The following is an 18,876-nucleotide window of genomic DNA, read 5'->3' as shown; positions in this document are numbered from 1 at the left end:
AGTTTTTCGAGCCCGGAAAAGAAATTTCAAAGGAGGAAACCGTGGCTGTAGAGTTTTCTGAGCTACTAAGCGCTGCTGTTGTAGTGACCGGTGGCAGGTGTGTTTTGTGTTGGTGCGATTTTGTTGTTTTATCTCCTTGACAGCCAGGTCCACATCAGACCCCAAAAACCACAGTTTTCATGACTTTGTCAGCCTTCCCTCAGGCCCTAGATTTGGGGTAGGTCCAAATGCAATATGACTAAAAACTCCTTTGTCGCTTGTGCAATAACCCTGCTAAATTTGCACAGGTATTGGCATTTTACTGACTGAGTGTTGTGTGTTTTTATTGTTTTTGTTGAATTGTGTGTATTATAAGTACAGGAGAAATTCCTGTTCTTCTTGTCTGCCTGTACTTTGGTTGTTTGTACATTTTTATCAATTTCTCCTGTGCCCTAACTGCAAGTCAAGTTTACTACTTGGGATAATAAGATGTCTGAATCTGAATTGTTGTCAAAGTAGCGAGTCGTTCAACTTAACATGTTCTCTGATGTCATATCATGGTTTTTGTATGATTTAGTTCAGATTATATATTACAGATTTCTAACAAAATACTCAGGTAGTGAACTCAGTGTGAATGTTCTATTAAAGTACAGATCGGTTCTGTGTAGTTAAACAACAATCACAGTTTGTTTTTGAACTGCGTCTCTTCCCTCCCCCCTCCATCTTTTTTCATCTGAGTCAGTGGGGCCTATTACCTCTGCAGGGGTCTAATGGGAGCACATTACCATCCATCGCTCCCTCTTTCTTAATATCATCTTGTTTTTGTTTTGCGTCATGGGGGGTATTGTCAGTACTGCTCTGCACAATGTAGAACACTTAATGACTCTGGTTTATTTCGCTGCTTTGATCAATCTTGATCTGTCGCTCCATACAAAGTAAATACAAAAGAGAAGACGAGCTGTCTCATTACATTTACCTGATGTAAACAAATCATTTGGCCATATTAACTTCAAATCATCGCTGTAAGGAGCAAAATATGAAAACACAGCATGCCTTGTTGGTGGACTGCCTTCTCTGCAAAGCCTCCGTTGGCCCGATTCATTCGCACAGCAATACTGGACCATTAATGCAGTCAGCACTTTAGCGTAACACCAGGGGAGCTCCCCAGCCCCCCAGACAGACTGGAATCAATTGGAGTTGGATGGCGTTAGCAGCACAGGGTGCAGTCAAAATGGTCTAGGGTGATGTTCTCGAGAAGTGGAGGGCCAGCAAAGGTCAACAGTAACAGCTGATTTCACCAAAAAAAAACAAAAAAACAGTGTTTTTTCTTTTTTTTGCCTCTTCAAATTTAACTACGGTAACTTCTCTTGCCTCCCTCTGACCTCTCATTACCACACCATTACTGCTCTGGCCCCCTCAAGGGCTGGGGGGCTGTCACCACCCGACACCATGTTTGTGTGCGTATGCATGTGTCCATCAAACGAAAATGGAAGTAAGTGGCTCCTTCACCCAAACAACATGTTCACTCAACAAAAATATAAACGCAACACTTTTGCTTTTGCTCACGTTTTTCATGACTTGAAGTAAAAAATATCAAAAGGTTTATTTCTCTCAGATTCTGTCTTCGTGAGCATTTCCTCTCTGACATATGCGGCATCCGAAATGTGTATCATTCAACATACTTTTGTGTAAACAAACAGTAGTATGATTCTTTTTGAATGCACTGCTCTGCATGTATAACGTCACTTCCTGAAAGCTTGATGGTTAGAGACGTGTAACCATGGTAATATGAGCTGAGAATTAACAAAAAATATATTACTCCTATGAAAGTGAAACCTTTCTTAAATTTAAGTTAACATGTTACCGACGTTACACAGAGGTGCCTTGTTGTCTGCCTTTGTGTGTAATGTTGTTGTTGTCACTACTGCATTGCACTGTGGGATATATTTGCCAGCACAGTGTCCAGTGCTTGCATACTGTAATATTTCACCGGAAATAGTATGCACCCTGTGTACTTTCAGTTTCATACTAAGGCTTTGGGCGTGTTAGTTCAGAATTTCGGACGCAGCCCTACGATACTGATTAAACTGCATGATTATGACATGGTGTGCCTTGGTTTGGTCTCAATAAAATGCCAAAATCTAAAATGTGCGGTTCTATATTGAAAAAATATTTTTTAAGGCAAGCAACTATGGCGTTTTTGCAGGAGGGCAAAGTCATGACTTGGCCTTTTACTGTGACCAGTCCAAAGCACACGTGTCATAATCATTCTGTTTATTCAGCATCTCCACGTCACACCTGTCAGCTGAACAGATTGTCTTGGCAAAGAAGAAGTACTCACTAATACAGATTTTACCACATTCATAAACAAAATTTGAGAGAATTAACATTTTGTATGAACAGAAGAAGTCTTACATCTTTTGCTCATGAAAAATATGAGAAAAACACAATTGTTGTGTTGATATTTTTGTTGAGTATACCTCCTCAGTATCAGTATTCACCTCAGCTTTGTCTCATTCACTTACTATATTCAGCTGTTGCTAAATATAGTGCTAGAAATATCATGTGTCATACCTGTACTTCTCTCAGACAGTCTGAATCAGTTGCCTCATGTGCTCTGTTTCAGAAAAAGATTATATTAAAAATTGCTGACAAAAATCTGAACGTTTTCCGAAAGGTAGGATTTCATGTCCGATGCCAGAACACTTTTCCTTCTCCATCTGTGAATCGTGTTCCATCAAAGGGAGATTAGCCAGATCAAGTTATTTGGATTCTGATTATTCTACGCCTCAGACCAAGATGGTGCGAGCATACAATCAGTTAGACACTGAGGAAGAGAGTTCTGATTGCCGCTGATTGGAACAACTTTCCTCGCCTCTTATCATTGGCTATGAAGGCGCTAATCTGAGTGATGATTGGTCGAAAGGGATCAGCAGCAGGGGGGCATTGTCTGGGCAACAAGGTCAGATAAGAGGACAGCGATGACAAAGTTCACAGTCTGAACTTTTTAATTAGATTTAGACACTTACTTTTATGAACAATGTGAGATGCTAATGTTTGGATAGTTATACTTATGTAATGGAAGCTAGAGACACCCCAGAAATGTAATTGACCATCATTTTATGCTTCTTTTTAGTAAAAGATCAAAAACGAACAATATGGATTATTTCCAACCCGTGAGATCGAGTCTGGTTGTGTGCTTTATGTGTGTGAAAGGGCACATTCGGATGATCACCTGACCCGATTCTCAGGACACATGTCTGAGTTCACGTGTGAAAAAGGTATTATTCGGTCCTTACTCTGAGGAAGGTGAGGTCCCGACTGCGGTCGATGCTTGTGATCTCAAGGTTGCCCATTACGACTTCGCAGTTCTCATAGTATTTCCTCAGGGTGCGGTACTGCTGCTCGAGGTCCGACAGCGTGCTCAGCTTGTTCTCTGTACCAGCACATACTAGAAAAAAGAGACAGGGACAGGGGAATAAGACATTGTTAATACAGCTTTATTAGATATAGCTGGGCCTGATTTAGAAAACAATCAAAATCAGCTTAAACTTTAACCATAAACATCTGAGTATTGTTCACCTTCATAAAATTTGAATGTAGTCTGTAAAAGGATGGTTTGGATTATTTTAAGTGGGCTTGTATGACCTACTTATCAATAAACAGTGTATTAGCAACACTAGATACCAGGTGGCACATGCCCAGTTAGGAGAAGCAGAGAGGAGTACCAGGATGGCTAAGCAATGGACTGATGTGTCCAGGGTCAGCGACAGAATGTATTTTGGCCAGCTATAAAAAGGTCCACCTAAAAAAAAATCAATATCAGTTTAAGTGTACACTATATTTAGAACATTTTCACAGCTTGACCTTGCTGTCAGACATCCTTTTCTGATGGGAAACTGCTGTTATATGAGCCGAATATCACTCTCTCCAAACCAACCAAACTCCAAAGGCGAAATCAGTCATATTACCTTGCAGAACATGGGAGCTGCAGTTTTACCGCTGCCTCGATCTCTGAATTTGTTTCTGTTACTGTGTGATTTCTGCAAATCAAAATTACGCTTTTAAGACACCAAAGTCACACAATAATGCAAACAAACCAACTGATCGAGGCAGTGGTAGGCCAGCCACACCTGTACCATGCAAGGTAAAAATACAGGTTTCAAATGTGGAGGTTTGGGGAGAGTGATACTTGGCTTACATAATGGAAGTTTCTTATCAGAATAGGCTATATTGCAGCAAAGTAAAGTGGCAAAAATATTCCAAATTTAGCGTACACTCTGCTTTTCCTAACTGAGGGTGTGCTGACCGCCACCTACTGCAGCTAATTCACTGACTACTGAGAAGTACTTCATACAACCCACTTTCAAATCACCTGAACTATCCTTTTAAAGACTACCGACAAAAATATGTGCATTCTAAATGTTGCCTTACTGTACAAGTTTAGAGAAAGCAACTACATCATGGAAATGGAATTTCATGTATTTGTGTGCCAGACATGTGGCAGAAAAATCATCCGGAGAGAACGTGGAGTAAACATGAGTCCATGGACACTGAAACTGCATCACCTGCTCATCTGGCCTGGTCATGTAAGACCAGGAAGTCACTGGACCCCTCTGCACCCCGGCCCTGCCTCACATTGGCCCTCGGGACACACGGATCACATGAAAGCTCTTTAGCAGCTAGCTGCGCTGCTCACTTGACAAGTAATTAAACAGACCTACTTCCACCCATCACGCACCTTGAACCCCCCCACCCCAGTGACGACACAAGCCATCTGCCCAATCAGCTGTTGCTGCCCACTCCAGCGTGAAAAGCCCCACACTGATACACAGATATGAATACATACACACAGACTGAGAAAAAAAACACATAAATCCCACAACCTGTGGGTTGAATCTATGTGGAATCAGACAGCTTTGTGTACAAAACAAAACAACAAGCAGCCGACATCCTCCTGCAACTTTTGCAGTTGTTCCATATAGAGATTTTGTTGAAGGTTTGTTTTACCTCTAGTGTGCCCATCTGAATTTAAATCACAATTCACCTTCACAGCATTATGTGCCTTCACTGTTTTTATTGCAGTGCCTGTCATTTCAAAACTCACAGTGTATTAAAACAGAAAAAGTCCTGAGTTTTGTGTTGTAGAAACTGAAGCCCTTTGTTTAGAAGGCCAGCATCATGTCAGCATCAAGCCTGTGTGATGACAGCGTTCATGCCACCCTGTGACTGTCTATATAAGCTCTGTATTGTCTGTGTGTTTCAAAGTGTCCCACAGCAAAATGGAGGTCAACTTTTCTGTGCAGTCTGCAGTTCTTCCTTTAATTATGCGTAAATATTCCCAATCTGTCTTTCCATCAACACAATGCATGATTGTGGCATATACAGGGCCGCGTTTGTGTGTGTGCACAGTGGGTGTGGATAATCAAAAAGAGAAAAAGGAAAAGAGAGCAGCTGTGGCTGCGCTCAGAGCAGACAGGTGTTGTCGATCAGAGCAGAGGGATTAAAGATTAGCGGTGAAGCTGTCTAGTGGCAGTAAATGTACAATTTGTCCACAAAGAAACACTGCAGAAAGAGGTCAGGAAGTTTGTGCGTCTTGTTCCTCGGCTGCTGGGTACAGTGAAGGGGGGCACTGGGCAGCAACCTCATATTTAAATGTGTATTGATGTCAAAATAAGATCAAAATGAGCCTATTTCTGTTGCGTGAGGTGCACGAGGGAAAAATGCATCGAGACAGGGGGTGCAATAAAGCTGCATAAATCACAATGTTGGGATCTATGTTTTTTTTTCTACTTTTGGCAAACTGCAGGACCTCTGGACACTAGTTTCCAGGGGCAAAGAATAGCTAGTTGGGTTGCAACTCTTCAGCATTTATATTCCAATGATTTTTATCGTTTAAGTTCCCAAAAACATGACCTACAGCAACATTTTTGCTCATAATTACAGTGGGAATAACTTGGCTCTTATTGCCTATTGATGGGCGCTGTTTTCCAGGTGGAAGTGCAATGAAGAGGGATGACTGACTGGGACCTTTTCACATATAAATTCAACACTTTTTCTCATATAAGTTGTCAAAAACACTACCTATTGCCACATTACTGTTGTTTGTTCTGATGACATAGCTCTGTGGCATAAAGTGTGGGACATTTCTCTTTATTTTGACTGTTATCCAGTGAAGGACCTGTTGTTGTCAGATTCTGAATGTTGACTCAGGAAGCAAACAGACAGAAATGTTCACATATTTGTTAAAATTGAGTTATTTTGCCGCAGACTGAGATTAATTTCATCACAGCTATTTACAGCAGTTTCAGTGCTACTTGCTATTTTGTCAGTGCTTTTTGAACTATATTTGTCTAAAACATGTTGGGTTTTTTTGTTTTTTTATGCAAACAACTTGTGATTGTCAATTTCTTTTGGATTTTGAGACAGACAGACAGCCGTTTCTTTGGACTGAGTAGGAACATGATCATGTAGGCGAGGATTCTCAGTGAACTGCAGCAACATTATACAATTCTGCTGAGGTCTAAAGGGATATGGACGCTGGCATTTGTTCTTTTGAAGCATTATGATTTAGTTTCATTTGTATTGCCATGGCAGTGTGGTTTCTCCCACCTGCACGCTCCTGATGACAGAGGCGCCATCAGTGTGACAGAGGGGTGGCAGGTCCTTCCCTGAGTCTTGTCACACTGTCACCCATGAGCTGTTACCTCTCTCTTGGAACACCTCCACACTGAAAGATCTTTACTGATGCTTTGCATTTTAATCCAAGATCCTTTTACACACCCTACTATACACTATACTTTCCTTTTTATACCATATGCCCCCTCAAGTCAACCTGAACGTTTGCAATCCACCCTCTTGGCTAGCAATAAACCAGGCCAAACTCATTTACCCTTTTTTTTTTTTCTCCACACAGGCACGCAGTGGCGAAATCTTTCAATTCTATTTCCTATTTACTCTCCACTATTACACCACCAATACATATGGGAAAAGGAGGATTCAGCCTCGAGGCAAGGCAGGCTGTAAAGACAGATGGGACTGTGCTTAAACACTTCCACATCTAAGCAGATATTAGATAAGTGGAACTATTCTGATGTGACCTGGACAATACCTGCGCGAGCTGCCGGTGATTAGCTAGCTTGCACATAGCATAACGTGCTGCTCAGGAATGATATATGGCAGACCGGGGTGTTTTCAATAACAGTTAGTGTGGGCTGGAGGGGAGCGGGCGAAGGGTAGGGGGGTCATAAAGTGAGGATAGGTGTAATAAACTGTTATTGCACCCTTGGGGCAGGGCGCCGAGATCAGAGGAAAGGGGCATTGTGGCATGTGATGTGTGGTGAAATTTACTCCTTCATAGCCATTTGCTTCCTCAAGCATGCCTTCAGTAAACCTGCCGACTTTTGAAACCTCTCTGGATCTTCTTGAAATCCATAGGCTTTTTTGTATTTATTTATTTATTTATTTATTTTTTTCCATGTGTGATTTCTAATGAAACACTATGAAATCCTATAGCTCCGCATGAGCCTGAGATGGTGCTGACTGCCAAGTGAACCACAGCAAAACCATCTGTGCTGTGCGGAGCGTGTATAGAGGAGGTGTGAACCGTTTCAGGTTTACTGCAAAGCTTGGTGTTCCTACTGGTGATATGTCTGCATGTGTGGGCAGGCTGTAAATAATAGACCTCAGGACGTATTTCCCCCCTCCTCTCACTGCATGATCGAATCCATTTCTCTCCATGCTCAATATGTTACGTCTGAGCCTGAATATCACAGTAAAGATTTTATAAAGCACAGTCTCTGCCCTTTATATTGCCGCGGCCTGCCTACACCCGGGACGACATGCCATAAGACACTGAGTCGTTGGCTGTTTAACATACTGCCTATGATGCAGGAATAGACTGCGAGAACAGATGAATCTTCATATTGTTTAAAACTTACGGCTGTTCTATAAAAGAGAATCCATCTTATCTGTGTGATGGATTTTACTCGGCGGCACACTTAAAGCAGAGAATGCCAATGAGATTCAATGTCTCTGTTCCACATATATAGTATTTTTGCCCGTGAGAGTAAATTGATTTAATTTGTTTGCAGGGAATTTCTGCTCATAAGTGATGGATTAAGGCAATGAATCATAATAATTCAGGATTTTCCAATATATGTAATTAATGAGGAGATTATGAGCGGATGGGGCGAGATGCATTATCTGGCTCAATTTTTATGGTCTAGGAGAGAATTTACTGTTTTTTTTTTCTCTGCAATGCCTTGACATAGACAGCTAGCTTGCGAGCATCCTTGTTTATCCTCTTATTCATTTTTTAAACAATGACAAAAAAAATATTCAAGTATGGATGAGGCAGAATTGCATATTTATCAGGAACCAAGGTTTGCAGGTGATAATGGATCTAGATAGAGTTATTCTATATCGGCTTATAATTAATTATGAACTCTCTTTCCACATCCTCATGCTGTACTTTTCATCTTCTTCTCTGTTTTTAATTTTTATTTCCCAAGTTATGAAATAGTCTCAGTTTATAACGCTTCTATATGACCTACGTAAGTTAACTAGAAGATCGGTTATTTTTATATAAATACTCTTACAGTTTTTCCCAATTGTTTGGGCTCATTTTGCAAAACATACCTCTCTAAATTGTAAGTGCAGTTGTCATAACTATTACAAATCTTTTTCATGCTTGCAAACGATGTAACTCATCCAAAACATTTCATTAATCGTTATATCGTCAGTAATTGGTCAATTCACTAAAATAAAAAGCTGTTTGCTCAAAATGTTTAGCTGTTTTTTTACCATGACAGCCAACCCTGGAAATATTGCTATTATACAAATTCAGTTCAACTTTTTTGTTGACACTAACTGCTTATTGTGCTACACGAGAATGTCAGTTTTGTCAAGCTGAATGCTGTTGTCTAACACACTGAGATTTTTAGATTCAGATTTCAACAGTAGTTACAGTTTACTGGGAAAAGTCAATATGGTACAATACTGTAGTACACAGAAAAAGAATATGGTTATATGAACAGAAAATTCTTTCATGTGAAGTCATATACAGTGAACAGGAAAAGGTCATTTGCCAGTTCAGCAGACATCACAAACATTACATGTCATAGACATTTATGGAAAACACGTCTGTCTGACAGATTTTCAGAAGTGAATGGATCATTTTGCATGTGATGGATCAAACTATGAAAGGATGTTTAGAAGCTGTGAAGAGTTTGACAATTTCACTGAGAATCGACTCCTCAATTTTAAGCATGAGCCATGTGCAAGTGGTTATTGTGCAAATTCTAGACAGCTGTAATTACACTTTTGCATGCAAAACATGCAATTTGCTTGAATGAATGAGAAAATCTAAATCCGTTGTGAACAATAAAATAATTGTTCAGAAATTTGAGCTTAATGTTTTGAGAAAAGACGGACAAATGGACAGATAGACAGGCAGAAATATATATATAGATAGATGTCTACTTGTGTGTGAGTGGAGAAGCCAAACTTCTCTCCATTTCCTGTGACAATGAAAAGACCCTCTTTCTCTGTGTTCACCATCTATCCATCTTTCTCTCACAAATCTTTCACAAACTTTCTGAGGGACAGATGGGTTGGTTGCTGGTTTTAAATGGCTTCCATGCAGCCCCCATGTGTCTCCAGCAGACAACCACCAGACAATGCATCCATCACTGCCTCTGACACAATCACAGTGTCACAGTCAGCTATAGATGGAATGCAAACAGCGAGTTCTTTACATAAAAAACAAATACTTGTTTGAATGTTTGCAAAGACGCTGAGGAGCCCCTGAGCCGCATTTTCATCAATTTCAATTTCATAAATATCCTCATCAGGATTACATAGGCTCTGCACTGCTGTGGTTTCTGCTCCTTGGCCAATTCATTTCATAGGTAGTGCACACAACAACTTCATCAATAGTGCCTTGCGCGATTATTGAATGCCTATAAAGCTGGCGAGTCTCTGAGGTTTATAGGCTCCTGCCAGGGAAGCCAGCGAAAGGTCATCCCAATAGCCAGTAACTGACTGAATTAAATAAAGTTGCAAATGTCACTTCCATAAGTAAACACTGTCAATAGCTGAGCTTGCCTAACGTGCCTTGAATAAACAGGAGGACCTTGTAGAAGTTGCACTCAAACAACGCCTGGCACAGGACAAAAATACTGCATTTTCTGTCAGGCTCACCGAATAAAAAGTGCCACATCTGAGCTCGGAGCTGTCCTTTGTTCCCTAATGTCCCCCAGATGAGCTTTGCTGGCTAAGTATGAGTTACAAGCCACTGCTTCTGATGGTAATCATTGCCCAGATTATTGTCCATCTGCTGAGCGGCTTAATAAGCATCAGAAACAATAACTAGATGAGTGTTCGTGATGACGGCACAGTCCAGTGAAGCTAACCTCTCGCTGCCCTCCGAGCTCTGGTCACCTACCAACAATGCTGTCGCTGTCTCCATATGGTCTACCATAAATTAGCATTCATGCTGGTGCACGGAGCCTTTGTGGGATAGCCTGCAGCAGCACCTGACTACATTGCATGTATCTGATATATTAGACTATGTGACTATGTGACTAATAATTGGTCCATGGGTGTGAATAGTACATTTCCTGTGCTGTTAAGTCATGCTGTCCTCATGAAGCCTTTTTTTTTTCCTGCAGCTGCTCTCAGTAAACAAGCTCTGACAAACAGGCTGAACGCTACCTACCCAGCACCACACGGCAGACAGACAAGACGAGCCACCAGTGGGCAAAGAAAGTCAAACATTTAGCAAGTTGAGCCCTAGATATTATTCCACAAGAGCTGGCAGATGCCAAAATACAGCTAAAAATAGAGTGAGAGTAAATATCCATCTTGCATTTGTCAGGTGGCCAGAGACACAACTCCAAATGAATGCTAAAGTTGCATCATGCCTGCTGGATGTGAATATAGGAGTTATTTGCTCACTTGTTAACCAACTTTATGAGGTGATAATATTTCTGTGTGTTTGTTTGTGTGTTTTGGAGGTCCTCTGCCCCAAAAGAACAGCAAAAACAACTTGTTACAAGGACAGTTTGGATTATATGAAGTGGGTTTGTGTGAGGTACTTATCTTATCCATAGCAATGTGCTGCTGTGCACAGAATCAGCAGCAAAATGTATATTTGCAACCTAAAAAAAAGATCAGTTTAAGTGTGTGCTATATTCAGAATATTTATACCCTGCCATCAGACAGACTTTTCCACCATTATATAAGTCAAATATTGCTCTCCATTGGTGAAATCAGTCATTTTACCTCGCAGAACATTTGAGTTTCTGCCTCTGATGGTTAGTTTACTTGTGTTATTGTTTGCCTTTGGTGTTTTAAATATAACACAGTAAGACAAACTAACTTGATTACTTCAGCAGTATTTTTACTAAATATTTATTTAAAAGGTTACTTTGGATTCAAAACTAATTGTTGTTGCCAAGGGGGTCTGGCTGAGTTGGTGAGAATGATATTTAGCTTATATTGTTATTATGATTCACTTGTTATTATTAGTATTAGTCTGACGGCAAGGTAAAGCAGTGAAAATATTATCTTACATTTAAATTTATTTCCTTTAATAAGCCATTTTTAAGCATCTAAAATATGTTTTGCTGCCAATCCTGTTCACAGCAACACATTGCTTAGCTTCCTACACCAGACCTCCTGCTGCTTCTCCAAACTGTCAGCATGCCACCTGCCATCTACCGTAGTTAATACACTGATTATTGCCAAGTACCTCATACAACCCCACTTCAAATAATCCAGACTATCCCTTAAAGTAAAGTTAGTTTCCAATAGAAGGATTAAATTATGATCTCAGTCTCCTGCTGTCCTTAAAATCTGCTATAAAGCTAAACCTGCCACAGACAACAGCAAAATGCAAAAAGCAATACCATTTTTATTTCCCTCACATAAAATCCTTATGTTGAATTGCATTACATGTCTCTCTCTCTCTCTCTCTCTCTCTCACACACACACACACACACACACACACACACACACACACACACACACACATCTTTTGTTTATGTAATGGTTCATTACTATTTAGCGATCTGTATAGTCAATAAACTCTCACTCACACATGCTCAAGGTACTGTGGCTGTAAATGAGAGAGCCTGGTGTTGCAGGAAGCAAATATAAGAAGGGAGTGGAAGTTTTGAGTGGATGCATGTAAACAGTAATCAGTCTGCCACCGATAACACACCGCTGTCACCTGTGTGTGTGTGTTTGTTGTCACTGTTCTTTATGGTTACTGTTGCCATTAAAGGAGGACAAAAATAGTAACTTAACAAAGCTTAGAATATGCATATTTGAAATATTTGACAGGAAGTGTGAAGAAGAAAATGTCTCGCAGATTGTTGAGGCCAAACTGGAGCTGGAACTTTTTATGACATCACTTATTTCTTTATTCCAACACAACTTATTTTCTAATTCAGCGATCCAGGGAGTCGGCGGGAACATTTTTGCCGACAAACCCGGAGAAGCGGTCGGTCCAGTGCCTAAAAAGCATGAAGGCTGCAGCCGATCCATTTATTCTCTCTCTCTCTCTCTCTCTCTCTCTCTCTCTCTCTCTCTCTCTCCCTCTCTCCCTCTCTCTCTCTCTCTCTCTCTCCACCACCACCACCACCACCACCACTCTGTATCTCTGTAGGATTTAGTCTCCAGACAAGAAAAATCCATCCAAGTCACTGGGGAGTGATTGGCTGACACTGACACATACCTCATTACCCCAAATCCTCTAGCTGCTCCTTCTTGACTGAATGCGCTGCTGACAGTAGGTCTAGTGAAAAGCCTTTTAGGCCCTACACTGACCAGTATAAATGTGTGTGAGCCTGTGTGTGTCTAAACGTGGACATATGACCCACTCCATTTTGGTTTACCCTCCTGACACAGGTGCATTGACCAAACTGAATTACTCTGGAGAAAACAATTTGCTAGTTTTACTCCTAACTCTGTTTGTTTATAATTATGCTAAATTGATTTCAGATTAATAAGGCTCTAAGGTGAATGTAATGTAGCTTAATTTTAATGCTCCTTGGCTGCTGTCAGGTATAAAAAAGTAAAAGTCTTTGTTTGAATTAAATATTTGCAAAGACTTATTAAAGTTTTAAAGTTCTTTTCTATGCAGTGACATGTTTCTTTGCATTTAACATGGAAGGGATTTTCATGTGAGAAACTGAGATAATGGTATGAGAAGCTGGGATTACATCTGTGTCTTTGTCTAAACAATTTAAACCAGCCAACCAGTCGGCTGTTTGATGCTTCTTCTCTTTCATTATTTAAGATTGTTTTGTGGGTTGCCATTGCAACCAGTTGTTAGGTACAATTACAGAAAGTTTGGCAGCGATGATTGATAGAGCTGTTTCCCAAGCATTGATTTTGTGTTGTTTATTCAGGGAAGATTATAGAGAACTGAGAAGCTCTGAATGAGCGCATTCAGGAAAGCAAGCAATAACTATGAAATCAGTGGTGCTTTGCTTACACAGGAAACAAATGGATGTCGACTGACTTGTTGATACGATGAAACGCAACGTTAGGACGCAAGGCAACAACCATAGGCTCATGTATGAAGAATGTTAGACACACGTAGAGCCTTCAGTCTGTAATCTGGTTTCATTCTGTCTGTATTTCTGCACACATAAGAAATGGAGCAGTACCACCTGCAGTCATGGGGAGCAGTGTTGCAGTCTAGCAGCTCAAGCAAAACGCAACCACCGGTCACGACAAAGAAGTTCTAAAAACAACTGGAAATGTCATTCGATGTCAATTAATTAGTAAAAAGAATTCTCCATCCAAATGTCACATTGTATTTAATGGAATCTACAACGCTGTCTCCGCTTTTGTCTCTTTCTCGGGGAAAACATTATAGTGTTACCATTTATTATTTAAAATATTAAAATACCAGTACCAATAACAGTACATTTAACCCTCTATTGTACGCATGAAGATGCCAGTGGGTATTTTTTTTTTCACAATGTTTTTCGTAAAATAGACAACATATTTTGAAGAAATTTTTGAAAAATGATTTCTTAGGGATAGGATACACTTTTGGGTGTGTTACCTTTAAAGCAAGACTATCATAATGAATGAAAAAAAGAGTGAGTGCTTAAAATTTAAATAATATTTATTACAATAGTAATGGAAAATATTCAGTTGTCTCACCTGTTTAAAATGTATGTCATTTGAAACTGATAAATATTAAAAATAATCTCTTTTTTATAAGTTTGTTTGCGTGACCCTCAGACAGCCTTGTGTCACTGTGGAACAGCCTGTTGGAGTGAATGTGCCATAGAGTGTATTTCAGCAAACTTTACATCCAACCAAACTCATAACTTTCTTCAAAATGAGGCAGTGAGTCACACTTCAGTGTTTGATCATTCATGTTGCATTTAATCTTGTATGTTATAGTGTGTTGTTGTGTTGCTCCCATCTTTGGCTCGCTGCTCATGAGTTAAAATAAAACAGTATCAGTGTGTTTTACACCCTTTTCTATACTGGCTGAACATAAGTGCTTATAACATCCATACCAACGTAAAGGATGTTCCGACGTATGTGGGCAGCGGCAGTTACATCACCGGGAACGGATGCATCTATTTTCCTACATAAGGGTGGCATAACTGAACCTAATCATAAGTAGAAGATGAAATTAAATGAACATTAATACAGTTCCTTCCTGACTGGTTATCAAGAACAAATTAGTGTCCTGTGATCAGCGGTGTTGCCTGCAGGCTACAGATAAAGTACATATTGCATCTTATACATAATAGCTGGCATGACTGAGACGCTATGCAATGTGACAGATAGCACAAGCACATTAATAGTAATTACAACACAGTATGAAAAGTAGAGAGCCATCAACATGACATGGTGGAGTACTGGGTCTGATATTTTTAAGTGATTTTGAAAAAATAAACGGCAATGAAAGATGCACAAGAGGAAAAGGTCTGACTGCTGTGCTGAGTTGATGAGAAGAGGAAAGGTGGAGTATCTCGATTATGCGTATACTGCATGTCATTTTATGCAACTCAATCATTAACTTTGGACAATTGTCCCTGAGCATGAGTGCATGACCACCAGCTGCTGACACCCCACCATAATACCAATTATTCTTCAACCATTGGAGGGCACAATGAACCAGAATGAGCTAGATGCTGACAAGAAGATACACATAATTTATGGCGCATTTCAAAACTAAGTAGCACCAAAAGCACCTTCATCATTTTCTCCAGAGCCCTCATTACCAAGAAAATGTACAGAGATTTTCTTATGTGGAAGAATCGGCTGCTGCTCCAGCAAACATCGAAGGAAGATCCTCCACAGCTGCTGTGGACAGCGATTTAAGGTTCGCTCGCAAACACGATGTGGTTTCAGCGCTTGGTTTTGGAGTGGGAGAGGGTGGATGATGATAGAGTCTGTTTAACCTCCACTGTGATGGTCCGGGTCAGGCCTCTCGAAAAAGCAGCTGTATGACAGGTTCAGCTTGTTGAGCGGAGAGGAATTGTTGACCCTCTTGTCAGGCACCTGTATTCTCTCCTCCTGAAATTTTACAGCAACAATATTTTTTATTAAATATCATGCCAGGAAGGGTCTCTGATTAAGTCTGAGATGCCAGCTTGTTCTCTCACTTGGAGTCCTCGAGCTAGAGAGCTCTTACAGCTCAGCCAACTACAGCAAGAACCTTTGATGGTGTTGCTCACAGTGTGAACAGAGGAAGATAAATGGTAGAACAGGGTTACTAGTACATTATGCTTTGGATGGTCTTTACTAAACACGTTTGGACTTCATTTCCCGCAATAATTAAGATTGCTGGATGCTCTTGTTTTCAGTTTGAGAGCATTAATCAACCACGCTAAGCCAAGGTTTTGCCAACAATTTTCTTCATGCAGTAACTCTGTATGCGGGGGTGTGCGTAAGACTGACATAACCATTTCATGAAACCGGCCATGACCACAAAGGAGGCTTTATGAATGTTTATGACTGTCATTAAGTGTCATTTGGTCAGTTATGTCATTTTTAATGCAAAGTTGACATTGTTTGAGATGTCTCTGTGAAGGCTACATGACATTAACCAACACAACCTGTCAATGTCTTTGTCATGACATTATCAAACTTAAAGAAACTGTTTGGCTTCAGTGTTATGTGATACTGTCATATGTGGTTGGTTAAGTTTTATTACACTGTCAAATGATTTTGTAACAGTGTCATGACTAATTCCCTTGACCTCATCTAAAATGGTACCATTTGGACTTGTCATAAAGATGACATAAAATGTCATAAAAGCTAGTTTGACAACAGAATACAGCACCAAGGTGAGCTGTCTGAGAGACAGCTAGCAGTCAGCTGGTTCACTTGTTTCTAAAGTAGGCTAACTGTTATATGTTGAACTGTAGCTGATGTTAGCTAGTTAGCTTAGTTAGCCGTGCAGCAATCCGCCTAATTAGCTGACTCATCCCTGGGTTGCCAGGAGCCAAACCAAGAAAACCATCTTGGTACTGTATTCACTCTCAAAATGGCAATGAAAGATATTTAATCACAACAGTTGTAAACATTTATAACGACCTGTGTTCATGACATGGTTATGACAGTGTCATGAGAGTCTTATGCACATGCCTTAAAACATGTTAGGCTCTAGGCTTATATTAATCAATACAGTACTGTAGTGAATCTATACAGTCAGCTTTTCAAGGTTTTTGTTTGGTTTATCATGGCTTTAGTTTAGTGCGCAGAGAATAGAGGAAAGTCCCACAGCTTATATGACAAAAGGTTACTTCAAACATGTTTAAAGTGATTTGTAGTTGGAGTCCTCCATGTTACCAAACCTGTTTTAGACTCTTCAACTTTACGCACACTATGCATGGAGTAAATGTATGTATGTGTCCATGCATGCATCGGCATGTGTGCATTCAAGGCGACCCCTGTGATTACTGTGTTTCATTGCAAAACCACCTGACTTTCCTTGAGCTTCAGGCAGAGGTTCTCCAATCAGAGGGCTTTTTTTTTCAAAGTTTTCCCGGTGAGGTTTTCCCTCTGCTCCTGCAGTCTCAGAAGCTTCCTGCTAACATAAGATGGGGTGAAATTTATGCTCTTTATATGCTAATAGTAGAAACAGTAAACCCCTGAGGTGGTTCATATCCCAACAGTCTGCTAAAGAGAGACGGTAGATAGGCTGAGCAATGGGGTCAAATGAACAGCTCACATCCTAAATTGATGTGCAAGTGTGTATTTGCATGTGTGTGTGACAGTGTTAGATGTCTGGGAAAGGCAGAGAACACTTGTGTGTGTCTGTAGCGGTGGCCTTGAGCCATTCTGTTTCTAGCAACATGCTGATGAAGATGACTGGACCTCAGGGGGTGATCAGTAAAATACACACACACATGCACATCAACACACACACAGTGGTACTATTTAGAGACAAAATTTAGTTTAATGTGATTTAGACTCAGACGTGTGCCTAAATAATTAGTGGGACATCATGCATTATATCTACAGAAGGATAATTGAAGAGGTCACCTGAAAGGGACTGACGCAAAGGGGGAAAGTGTGCTGTGGTCTGACACATCTGAGTGCACATCTCAGATTGTTTTTTTTGAAATCCCGGATGTCGTGTCCTCCAGGCTAAAGAGGAGAAGGACCATCCAGCTGTAACTTCAAAAGCTAGTATCTGTGATGGTATGGGGGTGTGTTAGTGCCTGTGGCATCATGGGTAACTGTCACGTCTATGAAGGCTCTATTAATGCTGAAAGTTACACACAGGTTTGGGGGCAACATAAGCTGCCATCCTGACCATGTCCTTTTGCAGAGACGCCCCTGCTTATTTCAGCAAGACAATGCCAAGACACATTCTGGGCATGTTACAACAGCGTGACTTTGACTGAGCAAGAATGGGGAAAAAAAAATACATTAACTTCAATGTTCCTGTCCAAACTTTTTTGGAACACGTTGCAGGCATCATAGTCAGGATGAGTGCATATTTGCAACAAACAAAAGTTAATCAGTTTGAACATTAATTACCTTTACTTGTTTTTGTTCTGTATTAAACTGAATAGAGGTTGAAGGGTTTTAGCAAGTCATTGTATACTGTTTGTATTTGCATTTTACACAATGTCCCTTTTTGTTGGAATTGGGGTTTGTATTTTTAATAAAGCAATACTGCTTTTTGAAAAGAAAAAAATGACATGTAAAATGCATGTAAATGGGTGTAATATGAAGTGTTCAACCCAGAGGCCAGTGCTCTCACAAATGGTGTCACTTCTTGACAGAAACTACATGGAAATTCATACTGTACGGATTCACTGATGCTAAAATATTTCATCCACAGCCTTTAACATCTGACCCTACCTCCATCTCCTCTCATTTCCTGTCAGGTCTGACCCCCATTTTTCCATCTCCCCTCAGTTTTGATCTTTTTCGCTTTACATTTTATGCACAACTTCCTTTATATTCTCCACCATTCCCAGTATAGAATAAATCACAATCAGTGCAGTGGGTCAGATACTTACCAAGGCCGAACCTGCAAATTGCTGCTACAAAGACACCTCATAATATAAGGTATTAGGTATTTTGTATCTGTCCGCTTTGGGAGCTATTTGTCTTCATAAAGCATCAGAGAGGGACTGAAGGAGGGGCTGATGGGTATTCACTGTGTAAAAATGGTGATATGTTGTTTAAACATAAATTACTGTATCCAGGAAAAGTCAACCTGGCTCCATGCACTTTCCCTACAACACCTTACTTAACATTCATACACGTACTCACATTCACAGCAGGAGCTATATTTTCTATTGTTGGCCACTGAGCAGCTCCACCGGGGCAGTTGTGTGTTAAGCACACTGCTGAAAGGCTCCTCAAGGGTAGTTGTTGAAGAGTAGGAGAGTG

At 40.4% G+C, this 18,876-nt stretch overlaps 1 protein-coding gene across 1 annotated transcript in view; it reads right to left on the bottom strand.

The window, feature by feature from the left end:
- The window catches only part of erbb4b (erb-b2 receptor tyrosine kinase 4b), a 459,675-nt gene that overhangs the window by 247,570 nt on the left and 193,229 nt on the right, over positions 1–18,876 (bottom strand). The window contains exon 2 of the mRNA XM_084725337.1: positions 3,279–3,430. Within this exon, the coding sequence (XP_084581463.1) occupies positions 3,279–3,430 (152 nt within the window). The remainder of the gene's footprint in view (positions 1–3,278; positions 3,431–18,876) is intronic.

The sequence above is a fragment of the Lutjanus erythropterus genome, chromosome 8 (genome assembly GCF_056507025.1).
Source record: "Lutjanus erythropterus isolate fLutEry1 chromosome 8, fLutEry1.hap2, whole genome shotgun sequence".
In the NCBI taxonomy this organism is placed as follows: domain Eukaryota; kingdom Metazoa; phylum Chordata; class Actinopteri; order Lutjaniformes; family Lutjanidae; genus Lutjanus; species Lutjanus erythropterus.
The sequence above is the reverse complement of the archived record's forward strand: the minus strand, read 5'-3'. Positions and strand labels throughout refer to the sequence as shown.